We start from the raw sequence: 17,406 nt of genomic DNA, 5'->3' as shown, positions 1-17,406 counted from the left end.
CAGTTAACAACTGAACTCTTACAATAAATTCTATCACTTCAGATGGAAGAAAATAAAAATATAACATTTTATTTAATGGGAATTTTGTCCTGGCATTACCTGAAAAATACTACTTATTTAAAAACTCACACTATTTCTGTTAATGCTGAAAACCAGCATTCCCTCTAAGGGAGGGAAAACACACTTGTGCATCTGATAGGTTTGCCATCTAGAGCAAAAGAGAGCATCTGCTTATCATCAAGGGACACCAATAGTGATTCAGTAAGCTGTTGGTCCAGAAATTTGGAACCTTGCATTGGTCAAGAAGTTTGGAACTCATTATGCATATACCCTGACCAAGAATTATGGCAAGAAGCAGGGGGGGGAACAGATATAGCATGGAGATAATAATGTAGACCTCAGAAGAGTTTGATCTGGAAATCATCTAGTCTGGCCAGCTGCATACATCATTCCATTTCACAGCTACCTCTATACTGAGCACAATCCACACGACTAATACATGCATGGAGACACTATTGCTCTTCCCGATTACTTTAACAGTAAAACTTCCAGCTATACGCTGCTGTTACAGCTTTCTTCATTAAGGAACTGATATTTTTTCCCTAATGAAAATGTCTCTAAAACATTCAGTTCACCTTTATCCTTGTGATCAACTGAAGATACAGCTCTCCAATTCTGTCATCTTAAACCATTTTCTCCAACACTAGGTCACTTTCTCTATGCTCTCCCAAAGTATCATGAACGCTGCACACAGAGGTAAAAATAATTTCCTCTGCAAGGACCATATGTGTGTCCTTTTCATGCAGCCTTGAACTGGGAATTTGCAGGAAGTTGCTTGTCTGCTTGGCTACTTAATCTTTTTTGCCTTTTTAAGAGAGACGTAGCCTTGTTTTTACATGAAGTGGGATTACACAGAAACAGGCTTTCCTCCCTAACTTACAGTGCATTTATTTATTTATTTATTTTTAAACAAAAGAATTTCATATTCTTCTGCCACAGATTCATGTACTAACACAGACGAATGTATTCTTTGTGTTCTTGGTACTTATGCCCACATTGGGAGGAGGGAAGGACTCAGAAATAGATCTGGCACCATATAAAGTAGTTAGAAGTTTCTCAGAATGGGAGAGGGAAAAATGGGACATTACTGTATTCCAACAATGTAAAAACTAAAGCTTCTACTGTACAAAGCATAGTTCCGGTACACTAAATCCAGATTTCCAGCATCATTTATAGAAGCTGTTTGTCAAGAAAATAGTTCTCTTCATGCTTCACAAGAGCAAAAACCATGGATCTTTGCTGATTTTTCCTTAATTTTCTGTAACCTAAAAATTGGTACAAATCTGATCTTTGCATTAAATCCGTGCGTTCAGTGGTGCTTTGGGGGGTTTTTTTTGGTTTTTGTTTTTTTTTTTTTTTAAAGGAGAAAGTTACATTTAAGCACAGAGGCAACATACAGCTTCTCTGTCCTTTTCTTCCTCTCAAAATTTTTCTAAAAGTAGCTTTAGTATTTTCTAGATTCAGCATTAAGAAGGTAAGTTACCTTTTTTGGTTTAAGTTTTAGAAGTTGCATTCAGCTTACGATTTCTGTTCTATTTTGATGCATCAAACAGAACTGGACTAAAAATGGAAAGCTAGTTATCTAAGCTATTTGTATGACCCTCACGACGAGAGCATTCAAGTTCCAGATCAACTGGAATTCATATTTCCAATAAACCCACTGAAAACTGGAAGTTCTACTATTCCCCAACCCTACAGACTAGAGCTGTAGCAAAGAAGGACTAAAGAAAAAACACAAACCAACAATCGAAACAAAACCCCCTCCACCTCTCCTACTAAATTCTGTGCTTACATGTGACTGTACTTTTAGGAACTTACTTTCCTATATTTTCAAGTGTCCAACTCTTTTCTTAGGAACTTATTTTAATGTATTTTCAAATGGCCAACTATTTTGAAGATTAATTTTTTAAAATTTTCTGAAAGGTTACATCCTTTTCAAGTATCTCAGTAAGATATTAAAAACTTAAGTGCCCACAGTGATCATTTTAGGAAGGGAAAATTCTCAGCCAAAATTTACTCTCACACAGAGTTCTGTGGCAGAGCAAATCTTCTGCAATAAATCCCATTTGCTCCAATGTTTCAATTAGCAACACATTCTTTTTAACCAGGAATAATATGCAGCCACAAAAGTATTTCAATAAAAATGTAACCCTTTAATATTACACATTAGAAGGATACTATTTGAATAGCATATCATACTTAAGAATTACAACGCAGGAGTACCACCTCAGAGAGCTTAAAAAGCGACTTTGTCAGATGTAAAACATGGACCAGAAAAGGCAACACAGATTTTTACTGTATATTTAAACTTGTAAGGGATCACCTGAGCCAGATTCTGCAAAGCTTACAAGTTTGCATGTACAACACGCCAATCCTCTGTAGCAAAGGGATCTCAGTGGACTTTAATTTACATTATACACAATTTACCCTCCCTATCTCTTTTGTTTTCTACATATTACCCTATAAATTATTATAAACTAATCCACAACATCTATTACATATTTATAAATTATTTGAGTTAGCAAAGGGAAATGCATCTATACTATTTAGATGATTGCCTGCTGTATGAAATTAAAATATTATAAAATACTTTCTGCACAGGACAGAACTTTAGAGGTAAACAATCAAAATACTGAAAACTAAAACAAAAACCACCACACAGATCTTAAGATATATATATATTCACTTTTCTGAAGAGTTCACACAAAGCATCGCAGAAATTTACTGTAATATTTAACAGAATAGTCTACATCATTACAAATTAAGTTGTGGTTTTACATTGAATTTTAAGCATTTCAGACTTTAATAGTATGTTTACACATAAAATTGTTACAGCACATAGTATAACAAAAACATTATCATGTCTCATTCCTAGACTTACTGGCTTTTAAGTCACTTTCCCTCATCCTTACCCAAAAATAAAATAGCAGTGACAACTGCAGCAAACAATGACCTGGAAGACAGCCAGACTTCTATTTCTGTAAAGCAGAGGCCTGCTATACACTGAAGTATTTCAGTATCAATTCTCATAACAAACTGATGTCATTAGAAAGCAAGAGGTTTCTAAGCATCCTCAATTTCAGTTAGCATACAATCAAAATAGCCAATAGAACTTACTCATTCTTAATTCTCCAAGCTGAAAAATTTAATGGCTGCTTTACAGCAAAACAGTACAGAAGTTCAGTTACATACTGACAGTCTCTCGAATAGAAAAGCATGTCATTTAGAAAGGTTAAGTGGAAAACCTCCGGAACTAACTGGTGGCTCTGGCATAGTTAACAGACTGTCAAAGTGAAAGAGACCCGATAGTAAACCACAACATTTCAAACAGTGAGCTACAAATGCAAATCTATTAAACAAGGGCTTCAGGTTAGCCCTTACTGTTTCAGATCACTAACAGCTACTTAACAAAAACAATTCAATCTTTTTTTTTAAAATGTGATTTTTTCAAAGAAAATACTCTTGATGTTTTTGGTACTGAAAAAGGAACACACTTCAAGAAATCTTTTAATGGACTTATATTTTGCATCAGACAAGTCTGAACTCCTGACCACCACCATCTTTTAGATACAAACATACAAGGAAAAAACCAAAACAAAACCCACAAATGAATAAGCAGGTTAACAACACTAATGAACATCATCTACATACAAACTGTTACAAATTTTAACACCAGCGCTCTATAGGAATGAGCAGAAGCAGTTGACAGGTCTCCAAGCTAATTCCTTCAGGTTGCTTGCAGACTCCAGGAGAGTTAACACCACTAAACTTTTAAGAAATGCTTCTGTAACAATTCACCCATGTTCCAGAACTTAAGCTTTTATTTAAGTAACTTCAAACACTTCTGTAGTAATGCACTTATTTTCATTCTGACTGCCACAAGCTAAACCCATAAACCCACACAGACCTTTCCTCCTGATCCAAGCGTCAGAGCCACCTCTTCGTCTAGCCTGGGGCTTTGATCCAACTCCATCCCTTACCCTTCCAAGCCAGCAGCACTGGCCACTGGTGCTCTCTGCAAGTCGAGTGTAACATTAGCCAAAATCCTAAAGCAAAGCAATTCTTCCCCCTTTTCTCCTGGCCAAAACAGAACAGAATGGGTTCAGGGTTAAGTCAAGACTGACAGAACGTCAAGTCTAATTTCTTAAACTGCACTCAACCCACAGCCAAATCCATGAATTAAAGTGGTGACATGTCCTCTGCAGTTAGAATTACCGGAAAACAAAACAAAACAAAAATCTACAGCTCTTGCCAAAAATAACACAGCTTTGCACATCCACAGAAACTTCTGGAACAGTTATCTCCAAAGAAAATTCCAGGCAGCTAGTTTTGCTGTAGCTTCTCACTCACCTCTCACTTTAACAACCATAAAACATTTATCATTTTTTATAGTATATAAGTGATATTGTAATGAGTGATGTTGATGATGTGCAACACCAAGGAATGCCATCCAGCTGAAGCATTAGGGCTGACTGCCAGTGAAATAGATTTCTTAAATTAAAATCCCTTTAGACAAATGCAATCTCTGTTTAAGTATATTGTTTAATATTAAACAATATATCAGAATGGATGTCCAATGCAGCCTGTTTCATTCTGTTTGGTATAGCTTGACTTTTCCCTTTCAAAGATTGCTTACATGAGATGACGAGCACTAATCAACCACGAACAAAACAAAATAATAAAATACCACTCCACACTTCAAATACTCTGTTCTTTTAGTGTTACATTTTACAAGCATTCTCTCCATGGTTCCAGAGATACAAACAATGTATTTTTAAGATATCAGATGCAAATAAAATAATTTATGGGAAATAATGTATTCCTTTTTCCTTTTATCTGGATTAACAGATTACAGGCCTGTAACTCCTACTCTACCAAAAAAATGAAGAAGGAAAAAAGAAAAGAAAATTTTTTTTAAGAATTCAGCCCTAAAAGCAAATCTTAAACCAAGTATATTCATTTGACTTGCTTGCACACTGTAAGATTATCCAGAAATCATTAAGTATTTAAGGGTTTTAGCTTTCCTTTTTTTTTTTTAAATACATATATTTACAAATTCTGCCTGAAACTACAAATTCAACAGGTAGCAGCAACATATGTGATATCAAAACTAGAATAAAACAAGAAGTCAATATTGTTGAGGTATGATGCTATGAAAGGGTCACATATCTAGCTGCCTTAATTATTTACAGAGTTCTCAAAGCACTGTTTTAACAAAAGGACAAACCAAACTTGATTTGGTGCTTGAAGGATTACTAGAAGAAAATTTATGAACTACCATTTAAAACCATAAAATTTTAGTTTGATGTTGAAGTCTGATTAAACAGCGCAACACGGATTATAAGAACAATGCAATATTATTTCCACGTTATTTCCTCTTAATCATCCTAAAAATTGCAAACAGCTGCTAAATCACTGGGGACTGCTAAAAATACATACTTTTCTGGAAAAATCACAGGCTTCATTCTGCAGGCAATATCTAATTCCATAAGGCACACTATGTTCCTCCATTTCCATCTGCTAGAAGAGTCTCAGTGATCACACCTGCACTAACTGCAGCTGGCAGCCTTCCTTATAGCAGGGCCTTGCTTCTGACAAGGCTGAGCCACTGCCATACAGACCGCAAGGGAATCCCATTCCACGTTCCAGCTCAAGGATGATAACGCTCTAACCACTGCAGTAGCTCACAGTAAACAAAACTGTTACAGCCTTTCCCGCGTTTAGTAAGAAGACAGAAGAACAGTTTGATAAAAAGTCACATACGGACCAAGATAGCATTAGGGAACTGTACGAGACTTGAAGGTACTTCCCAGAACTAAAAAAGGGGGGGAGGGGAAGCTGGGGGGAGTGGGGGTGCACGATGAACACTTCCCTACAGGAAGAAACTAGTAACACCTCAAAAGAATCACATCTCTTAAAGCGGATAGTTCCAGCTGTTTCAAGAAAAATACTGCAGCAGGAAAACAATGAAAGGCAGATTACCTTCACCCACAGACTGGTATGTTCCAGGATATGAGACTTCAAACTCTTTAAAATTTTTCTTAGCATTTCTTAGCAATAATTATTAGTACTTGGAGATTTCCAAAAGGCTTTAACCTCTATTAAAAAAACCTTATGCCTGTGACACGCGTAAACTGGTCACAGACGATATTTACTTTAACAAATAATTTAATCAATTCTGAATTAGTCACCCGAATTTCACTGAATTTTCCTTGGTTCCTGAATTACAAAAAAGGCTCAGGAGAGCAATACCGAAGCAGAGCAGAGAACCAGCCAGATACAGGAGACTGGAGTGAAGTGGCAGTTACCTACAAAAGAGTTTCAGCAAAAAAATACAAATGCATTTCCCCTGGTATGCCTATAACTGAGTTAGTCTAGCACTCAGGAGCTTTCCAAGCCAAAAATCTTTTACTGTATCTTCAAATTTGGTAGGCCTTAATAGACTTTTTTCCCTAGTCTTTTGCATATATGTTGCGTATTTTTCATGATCTACCCCTATAGAAAGGGATTCCAAAGCTTTCAACATCTTTTCACATTAAAGTTTTACTCTCATCCGAGTTGCTCCCATCTCTAAATCTTTTCTATACACTGACTACAGCAATAAGACTACTAAAGCTGCAGTGATATTTGGTATAATAGTACACCACTGTTTTACAAAGACACAAAATTTTCTGTATTCTTTATGCAGACTAATTTGCATTTTTTACTAAATTTAAACTGAGTTGTCACCAATGACAAGATACTTTTTCCTGAAATGATACAACTCACTCCTATCAAGTTACCTTGTAAAAGGCATTTAAATAATTCCATCTAAAGAACACTACTTTGTTAAAAATAAACGTGATTTGCCTCTGTGCTGTCCACTCAGTTTCATATTAGGTTCTCTGAAATTGTTCAGTCTCTTGTGGTTTTTACTAACAATCATATTAAATTATCTTAAATATTTTTAGATGATGCCCAACTTGCACCATTGCCTTGCAGTATCCAACTGTCAATCTTTTACCATAATGAATTTTTTTAGATTTCTCCTCTTTAGTTAACAGACAACCAGCAGTCTATAATTCACAAGCACTCTGCCTCCCTTCATGACTATTCTGTTGTTTTAGTTTACTGGAGAACTGTTGCTTTGGATGTCTTGAAAAAATAGAGGGAAGATGAACTCGTACTCCCTTTCCTCCCCTCAAGTCTTAACCATGAATCCAAGGCTTCAGTTTATCATTGCTGAACCAAAGACTAAAAAGTACAGCAAAAAAAAAATAAATTAAAAAATTAACTCTGGTTCAATACACCTTGCAGGTCTACTGAAAGGATTTTAAGTTTAAAAACAAGAGAAAATTCTCTTTTTCTCCTGGACGTGAAACAGCAGAGAATTCTCTTCTGGATAGTATTTTAGTCTCCAATATGCAGAGGCTAAGAGCAATAAACCAGAGAAATAATTTTTCATTCATAAAGATGCTGAAGAGAGCTGAAGTGAGATTTCCTCCCTTATCCCCTTGGACAGTCTGTTGGGAATAGCTAGGTTGGCTCCCCTGAGCACATGGAAACATGCCCATTATTATGGTGGGGGAGTTGTCACGGAAGAAAAAAGATCAAACAGGAAACCACAGCACTACAAGCTGCAGGATGGTGTGTCCATGCAAAGCCACCTCAGGTAGCAGTCTATCTTACGTGGGCACATTATTTTTTTTTAATCTGGTCCTGCAGACTAGTCAAAGAAACAATTGGAGAAGAAAGGGCATAGAGCTTATGCTTTGAAAGCCAGTTTAGGGTGCAGACAAATTTAAGGAATAAGGCAAGGAGGTGATCACAGCAGAAGGCAGACTTCAAATAGTCTGCTATATACTGCTCTTGCACTACAGTGGGAATATGTAGAGAAATATCCTACTCCCCTGCCCCCCAAAAAGACCTTGGTTTTGTACCTTGTGCATCTAAGAATATCTGCATAATGACAAAACCTTGTAGATGCATCTAAGACAGATAAGCTGAAGAGCACTGTTACACCTTTCCCTACTCACAGTCACACACTGTATTTGCCCAAATTTGGAGAAAAGATATGTGGGAGCTGTGCTTCACTGGCTGAGATATACGGGGCGGGGGGGGATGGCCGTCACACAAAAACATGCCCCAGCAGATTTAGTCTGTCCTACAGCCAGTAAGCAGAAACCTCAGATTAGATAAGAATGTCTACTTGACATAAAGCTCATGGCTTGCATCCTACAGAATGCATCCAAGTATTAACAAAGCTAAAGGAAAATCTTGTAAATAAAAGACCAGAAACAGAAACATCAAATGTAGAACAAATCAAAATCACACAGATTGCTTTGCAGACTAAAGCAAAAGTAGAAATATTCAACATACTTTAACTAGGAAACCTAATTATAGTCCTCTTTCCTTTTAAGCTTCAACTGATGAAGTAGCTAAAAATAAGTATAAATCAACATAAAACAAGCCACAACTGGCTCAAGTACAGCTAGTTAAGAAGAGTGGCAACATGCTGAGTGAGGCAAGAAGATACATCTAACTACTGAATTGTCTTGGATAGCTAGCTACCCAACTATTCTCTATTTCAAAAGTCTAAATAATTATTATGTTGCAGAAAATAAGTCATGCGGCAGCAGATGCTGCCATAGAGGAACACCTGTTACTTCAAACACCAATACAAAAGAAAACAGGGAACAATAACCGCTTTCCTTTGAAAGAATCCAGCTTTGGAGGCCAAGGACAAGGTAGTTAAATACCTCCAGACTGTGGGCAGAAGCCAAAATAATCCATTCTGTACTCTGCACTAAATACAGAATGCAGTTGCCCTTGACCTAGCCCTGCTCACATGTTGATAAACTGTCAGAAGCAACGCATACATTTACAGAACTGAAGGGCCCAAGAGACGCTCCAGTGCAAACTTCTTTTCTCAAGGACAGCTTAATGACAATGACTTAGATTTTTACAGACACATGCAACCAAAAGATATTTTGGGATGGTTAACTCTGGTTTTTTTCCCCACTGTTTTTTCATTAGGCAATTATTCCATACAATCACAATTTCTAATTCATTGGTCAGGTTAAACAGCTGTTCGCATGGAACTGCAGCGGTACTTAAGTGCTTATGTTCCCTCCTCGACCAAGTGGCGAACCAAAAGTGTTTCCAGACTAGCTGTATGAACGCTCCTCTACATCTACTCTAGTGAGCACTTCTTGTTGTAGCTCTTACCTTGAAAACATACACAAACGTTTACTGTAAGCATTTATGGGAAATGGACTAGGGAGTGACAGGCACCACTAGCACTCACCAGCCTCTCTTATTCAAGCGTACCGACTTAGCAGCATTTACGAAGCTCTAGAGAAGAATTCACGGGGGAAGCACACCAGCTTTTCGCCTCCCTCCACAGTTGCCAAACGAATTCCACCTTCAGATGCGGTGGAAGCGTACGTGCCTCCGTACAGCAGCGGGGAGCGAAGCATCCCCCGCCGGGTCCAGCGGCCCCCGGCACGCAGCTGAAGCCTCGCCGCCGCCGGCCCCGCGGCGCCGGGCGCGGGGCCCTCCCGCCGGCCGCCGTGCCCCGGCGAGGCTGGGCCGGGTGGGGTCTCTCGCCGGAGCAGAGCCCCGAGCCCGCCTCCCGCCCTGGCGCCCGGCCGGCCCCTCGCAGCTCCCGCTTCTTCCTACGCCGGGACTCGGGGCCGTAGCCCCCCTCTGACCCGCTCGCTCCCTCCCGGCCGCCTCACCGATGAGGACGCGCAGGTGCTTGAGGCGGGTCAGCGGGTCCTTGCGGGTGTCCAGCACCTTCTGCGTGGATTTCCGCACGTCCCCGTGCGGCTTCTTGGAGAACATCCCGCCGGGCCCGGGCCCGGCCCCGCCGCCGCGCTCCAGAGGCGGACAGCGGCCTCCGGATCCGCCCGCTCCGGGGCCCCTACATAGCCAGCGCCAGCGGCAGCACCGCCCCCGCCTCCTCCTCCTGCCTCCGACTCCGACTCCGATGCGGCGGGGGTGGAGGGGCGCGGCACGGAGCCAACTCCCCGCGGGGCCGGGGGGCGGCCGGGCCGGGCCGGGCCGGGCCTAGACTCGACTCCCCCTTCCTCCTTCCCCCGCTCTCCTCCCGCTGCTTCACGACAGCCGTCAGGTGCGACCCCAGGCGTCCCTATGGCAACCGCGCCGTGACGTCACGGCCGGCGCTCCCCGGCGCACCTCCGAGCCGCGGCGGGCGGGCGGGGCTCCGCCCCCGCCCCCCGCCCCCCGGCCCCCGCCCCCCGCCGGGGGCAGCCACCCGCCCGCCAGGTCGGTCGGTCGGTCTCGAGGCTGGGAGAGGCGGCGCGGCGGTGGGCAGCTGCTTCTGCCCGGGGCTGTCACGGGTGTGCTTGCCAGAGGATGGAGAGCAGGCACCGGAGCGGGACAATTAGGGCTCGCCGCAGGATCCTCCGCGCAACTCGGCGACAGCAACCGGTGCCGGAAACTGTACTTCAGCTGTTTAAGAGTAGAATGTAAAGTTATCCCCCATTATACGGCTACTTCTGGCGAGATAGAGGCGCTGAAGTGTAGTGAGGTAAGGGGGGAATCCCGTGGGGAATAAGGAAATAAAATGCAGGCGGGGACCGTGTTCACCAAGGCGGTGACTCCAAACCTTTACTCAAGCCTCAGTTGTGCAACCGGCAGCGATGTGTCTCGTAGTTCCTCTTTCCACACCGGTCCTCAAAGTGCCGCAACTCCTCACCCCGAGCTCTTGCCCAGAGTCGCTTCTTCCCGGTTTTGCTGCCTACGCCTTCGACGGCAGCGCTGGCATCGAGACTGAACCATCAGGCATGGCTGGGTCCAGCGCGACGGTCAGGCGCGTCCTCATTTCTTCCGCGCTCCGTCGGACGCTCGTGCCCACGTTGCTCCTGCAGCGAAGGCCGAAGTGGGCTCAAGAGACCGCAAGCGTCCCAGTCCCACGCGCAACCTCGCCAGCGAGGCCCGCAACGACAGCTGGGGAAGCGTACGAGGGGCCGCAGAAACTCTGCTGCTGAGGGCCGAATTAGTAACACTGAAAAGGCCCAAAGTTTCTCCTAAAAGCCTGACATCGGTTTACAATCGTGAAATTTATGGAAGAGAGAATTCTTGGACTTTTCAATAGACATCTGCTGTTGTATCACTTAAGATTCATGATTTCCGGTGTTTCTTTGCTTGGACGTTTTTAAATAGTCCCTGGTGCTCAGTTTTGCTTTGAGGAAAACTAGTTCCCTGAGCTAAGGCTCTGATTAGAGCAGCTGGAGTTTTTAATATTGGCAACATTTGAGACTTGTTATAAAATTGTAAGAGTTGTCAACATTTACATACCTGTTACATAAACAACGTAACCTGAGTATTTAAACGCATAACCAATAACAGTTAATATTACAAGCATAAGGGCAGTGGGACTTAGTCAGCAGGGCATCAGTGAGGGAGTCTGTGTCATCTGCCTACCTATGTGGTCTGCCCCAAAGCATCTCATATTCTACCATCTCCGTAAATGAGATCTGAATAGTAGCAATGATAGGTAATAGCTAGTATTACAATAATTTATTTTACCATAACTCAGTACATTTTAGTTCTCTAAGATCCGACAATGATACACTGATTTATGTACTTTGTTTTCTAAATTTCATTAATTCTAAGCACAGTTTTATACTTCGACGATCTCTAAAAAATATCTCTTCTTTCAAGAATTTGCTTGCTTTTCTGATAATTTTTAGGTCTTTAACTCAAGACAGAGCTTAAAAATAATAACCAGAGTAAGAGGTCACCAAAATATTAAATGACAGGAGGGAGTGGTGCTAACCAAGCTAATAATGGCTTCTACGGAGAACCTCCTCATACAGAGCACACCGGGCAGGAAGGGCATGTTCCATGCACAGCAAAAGCCATGATCTTGCAAAGGCTTGACTTTGAAGCATGTGACTTCGATGCCTTTGATTACACATAGAGTACTAGGTTAGGAAATAGCAGGATTAGTTAGGGAGGGGTTAGGTTCTGCTGCATTCCAGGTGGCTATTGCTGTACCCAATTCTTTGCGTTTCCACTTTAAAGAAAGAACTTTTCAAATGTTTTTGTCCCCTGTGAGGGGACCCCCATAATTAAGTTTAACTCAACCTTTAACGGAGTAGTGTAGACATTTAAGTGCTGCAGAACTTTTCCCCCCTTCTTTTAACTCTCTCTACAGGGCCCCATAGGGCACTCAAAGTAGTGGGGGCAACTGGGTCGCATTCATACCATCAATTAACTTCTCACAATTCACCTAGGATTTATGATTTCCAAAGAATTCAGCTGTTGCCAAGTACTTCGAAAAACATGAGTATTTTTTTTTGATATATCAAAGAGAGCGCAAGCCCTTCAGTTCTAGCCTGCTTCAGCAGTTCACATTTCAAATGGATAGATTATGTTTTGGATTCCTGCATCTACCCCCAGAAATCCAAGTTTCTGGAACTCCTGCTTTACTAATATTTACACAACATTAAAGTCCATGATTAAAAGTGAGTTAAAATTACTCAGAATTTCACTGAGTATTTCCCTTCTTTCAGATAGCTAGCATGAGTCTTAAACCTGATCCCTCAGGGGTGGATGCTTATATTCCACTGAAGAGCTATTTGCCCACATGATCCTTCAAGAGTCAACAATAAATTTAAAAGAATTTTTAAGAAGCGTTCCACTGCTGCTCCTATCTTCCTATTTAGCTCAACAGCTGATCCCTCTGAGGCTTTTCTCTAAGTACTCCTATTTCTATTTTTCTCTACTAAGCTCCATAGTTTCCTTCCTATGGAGGTTGTCTTGCTTTTGAGAAAGAAGCCTCTCTAAATTGCACCCTGGGCATTAGGATGGTGTGTTGTAATCCTCTGGGTATATATGGCTTTGCCTGTGCCACTGTATTGCTCTTTGGGAAACATCCTGAGTAACAAATTTTTAGTCAACTTAATTAGCAACTATTTAATTTGAGAAAAAGACCCCCAAACGTAGATATTTAAGGTTTGGATAGTCAAAACCAGGGTTCTGCACAGTTTAGTACTCTAGGGTAACATATTGATACTGGAGATATCAGCCACTTTGATCTACGCTGTCAAATATGAGGATACTGGAAGTTGTTTCTAATATGAGAATAATGGAACAGCTAGCTGTTCCTTTGACAAAATCCTGTTCCTGTGCAAAAAAGCACAAATTCCCATTTCATTTGCACAACCCCGTATCTCACAGATGAAATCTGGAATCTATATGCTTCTGTAATTAAGGCAAAGAGCTCTTCATGAGCATATACTCTCCTGAGCAACCAATTCTTGCTTTATTGCTTTTTTTGTTAAGCAGTATATCGGCATTAGTACCTTTCTGTGAGCATCTGATACAAAGTCAGAACACTGCAGCCTTTCCAACCACCAAAGATCCCAAGCTTGAATAAATTTTTTCATGAGCTACAGAATTAATGAAGCCAGAATTCCTCTGAATTTGTACTCTAGCCACTGAATGCCATGAATCACCTCCTTCCATAACCATAAACCTTCCTTTGCTTAGTCCTCCCCTACCTATTTGAGATGGGCAAGAGGCCCGAGTGCAGCTAATTCTTAACTATGTGTACACAGGTTGGCGAGCTGACTGCCGTCCCTTGGAAGGGTAAAATCTAAGTTACATGTTTCCCTCTATGGGACATTAATAGGGCTTCTTTGTTCCAGATACTGTTTCACAAAACACGCAGAAACTTGGTATCTTTAACACTTGTGCTCTCCTGTAAAATTACCTCTAAATTAGACAATGGCTTCCAAAGTAGCAGGGAGAGTGCAAGTGAAAAAAAACCCAAACCAAAACCAACCCAACAATCCTTACCTAAGCTCTGTTTTCTTAACGCGCTAGGACTATGTCAGCCATGCTCAAAGAACAGAAGGGATATACAGCCCATCATGACAAGAAAATTTCATACACATGAAAGTTATTTTCAACCGACATAACCATTACTAATTCCTGTCCAGCAGTGCCAGAGAATTTAGACTTTTGCTGTGCAAAGTCACCTCCAACTCAACAATATTTGAATTCAAATGTAAGCGCTAACACTCCATATCTGATACGAAAGAGGTTTTGAAATGTGAATACACTGATACAGTGGCAGTTACAGCAACTTTTTTTTTAACCAAAAGTGCTCAAACACTCTCAACCACTCAGATGTTTTCTTTTTCTTCCTCAACTTATGAAATAGTTTTGCAACATTAACAAACCCACAAAAGAACTTCCAGAAGAGAAAAGCCCTGCAGAAACTCTGCGTGTCTGCCAGCCTCTCGGGGAGAGTCAATTTTGCACAGATTATTTCCTTTTTTATCAAAGGAGATATTTTGCCCCGATCTCTCCCCTTATCTCACCTGCAGGAGTAAGCAGGGTCTTTTAGAAATAAGTCATATCTCTTTGAGTTTATTTTGATTAGTAGTTTTAAGCTTACTTTACACCATTTGCAGCATATACCAGAATATCTTGCCTACATAATATACGAGTTGATGGAGGAATACAATCCAATAGCCTTCAACCATAGCTAGCAACTTGCACACCGAGACTGCTACTTTAACTTGCTGCTGACCTTGTCCTGCAGGGAAAATAGTCTTTTCGGTGTTCTTGTGACTCACCTCCTAATATTGCACTTTGAAATTGAGGGTGAAGAATCAGATTTAATTTGATAGACCACCCAGTGTATAACTTCTTTGTGATACTGGATAAAAATTATTTCAAGTGACAATTTTGTTTGCCAGGGTTCACAAATGCCCCAGTGCTACCAATTCTTTCTTAACCCATACTACAGGTGAGACCCAAGAACTGACTAAAACCTTGCATATATGTTCCAGATAAATTTCTCTCAGGACTCTTCTTTCATTGTTAATGACACATACTGATAGACCTGGCTAGTATGTTGATGTCTTGTCCCCTTTGGAGGACCTCACCCCCCACAGTCAAACTTGTGATGACCAGTCCAAGACAAACTACATCTTTGAACTGGGAGAAACTCCTAATGAGAAGATATTTCAAACTCATTAAGATGTAGTGCACTATGTTGGATCAAGCACAGTGAAAGCTCTTTCATCCCTGCTTCTCCTTGAAGGTTTCATCTATACCTGTATCATACTGACTCACATTATATATCTTTGGCTTCTCTCTTTACAATCTTCTTGTCAGAAATACTCAATTATTATGCAGTTACTCACTGCAACAAAAGCTGGCAATCAGGTTGATAATCAGGAAGCTAGTAACTGCTTTTCAGATTCTAGAGTGACACATGTTTCCACTCACTGTCTCCATTCAACAAATTAGCTGTAAAATTACAATTCTGCTTCCTAGCTTTTTCTGAAGATGTCTGGTCTAACAGCCACCACGCTTGTGCCAGGTTCCACTTTCCTGTGTGTTTCACAGATTTGATTCAATAGCCAGCTTCAGATTATTGGTTTAGAGTGCCCAGATTAAGTCCTAGGAAGATGATGCCTGCACTTCCAAGCTTTTTCTTTTCACGTATGTGAGTTCCCATCTTCAGACATCCCTCTCCCAAACTGGGAAAGGAGATTTCACCATCTGTCAAGGGCTGTGCTGGCCTGTGCTGGCCAGCATTTTATTTATAATGATTGTTATCACATCCAAATTTTTTTCAGTACCAGCTTTCAACAGAATTGCCAGTTTTGAATTTTACATTGTTGCCAACTGTCCCTGTTAATGGACTATGCTTCTTTCTAATTGTTAAAAAATACCACATACCAGCTGTTAATCCCCACTTCCCCATTAAATGCAGAGCTGAGCTCATGAGGATAATGACAATCACCTTCCTCTTAACAGCTATTTTACTCTGATGGAGGGTATATGTCATGATCCAGAAAAAAATCATAGCTTTGTAGGCACCTAATGTTTCCTTTCACTTATCTTGATAAAATGGTCAATCTCCAGACTGGTCCTCTGGTAGCTGACTGGATTCCTAACTGGTATAGACACACAGTAAGACACAAATCTTTGCAAGTCCTCTAGTAAGCCAGCCAGAATTTCTTCCTTCCCCCCTCCTTCTAGCACACACCTGGCCCTAGCTAGCTGATTAAGATAGGTGTTGCTACTTTTTATGTTAAGGGCTTATAGGTGATCTGATTAATTAACTTTATGATTCTGGGAACAAATGATAAACTGCCACTAGCACTGTGCCACCATATATAGCTCCTGGAAATACCCTTTTCTCTTAGCTTTTCTAGTACTCCGTTTGGAAAGTCAGGTTAACTTCAACTAGGGCCTTTTGGGTTTTTTTTTCTCAAGACAGTAGATACTTGTATTGCTTTAGCTAGGTAATCTGCCCCTCTCCTGGCTAGAAACAGAATAGAAGCAGCCTGTAAAATTATGTATTACAAAAAAAAAACAACCCCTGGCTCAATTCCCCATCCTGGTTGCTAATTTCCACTGTGCTATGGGAACTTGGATTTCCTTCTGGGGCTTATTTTTAGCTCCCCTAGACCTAGTTCCAACTGTTTGGATGGGAAATTACAATCAGGCCAAAGGTTTCCTGGTTTCCCGTCATTCCTCTCCCTGCAACTGTTTCCAGTAGTTTTTTTTCTAGTCCGGAACATTTGATTTCTAGTCTTTTTACCTTGCTAGTCCAAAACACAATACCTGAATGCGAGACTGTTAAGACCTTTTTTATTTCTGGTTTCTTTTTGTCAAAGCCCTGCGGATCTCTTAAGAGAGATCTGAGACCCAGTTTGGGAAATTTGCTGGTTTTCTCTGGGCACGTCTCCTGCTCTTGTTTCAGGCCTTCTCCCAACTCCTTTCAGCCGAGTACCGGACAGCACTCCTAACACTTTTGCCGCCGTAGCTCAAAGGAACACCGGCTTAAAAAACAGCCTCGTGGCAACGGTCTCTAAGTTTTTAAAACTATATGAACCGGCACCCGGCCGGATTTTGGGATCCCGCAAGTCGTTTCTAAACAGGGAAAAACCCGAGGAGGCGGCCGGTTGCCGTCGCTCCGTTGACTAACCGGGGACGTTACGGCCGCCCCGGCCCAGCCCCCTCGGGCAGGGCCCCGCGCGCTCCCGCCGCCCCCTGGCGGCGCTCACGGCCCCGCGCCCGCCCGCCGGCACGGAGCATGCGCCGGGCACGGAGCATGCGCCGCCGCCTCGGCCGGCGGCCCGCCTTACCCCGGCATCGCCGTGCGGTGCTGGGAGCGGGGCCCGCGGGGAGCGGAGACCCCGGGGAGCGGCCCGATAGAGCGCTTGGGGGACGCGGAGGCAGGAGAAAGGAACGTGTCTTCGGCAACGGCACCTGCCCGCTGCTGCGGAGCTAGGGAAGGACTCGTTCCTGCGTGCGCTGCAGTTCTTTTAGAAATCCTGGGTGTTTCCTGTCATATACTTAAAATTG

The 17,406-nt window shown here is 42.0% G+C and overlaps 1 protein-coding gene across 8 annotated transcripts in view; it reads right to left on the bottom strand.

The window, feature by feature from the left end:
• RALGAPA1 (Ral GTPase activating protein catalytic subunit alpha 1) overlaps nucleotides 1-10,138 on the bottom strand; it is a 134,330-nt gene extending 124,192 nt beyond the window's left edge. For all 8 annotated transcript variants that reach the window (XM_049825465.1, XM_049825464.1, XM_049825467.1 and 5 more), the window contains exon 1: nucleotides 9,780-10,138. In XM_049825465.1, coding sequence (XP_049681422.1) covers nucleotides 9,780-9,885 — 106 coding nt within the window. In that variant the 5' untranslated portion in view covers nucleotides 9,886-10,138. The remainder of the gene's footprint in view (nucleotides 1-9,779) is intronic.
• Between the last annotated feature and the right edge of the window lie 7,268 nt (nucleotides 10,139-17,406).

The sequence above is a fragment of the Accipiter gentilis genome, chromosome 22 (assembly GCF_929443795.1).
Source record: "Accipiter gentilis chromosome 22, bAccGen1.1, whole genome shotgun sequence".
Classification (NCBI taxonomy): Eukaryota; Metazoa; Chordata; class Aves; order Accipitriformes; family Accipitridae; genus Astur; species Astur gentilis.
Note: the sequence above shows the minus strand (reverse complement) of the source record. Positions and strands in the feature narration are given on the sequence as shown.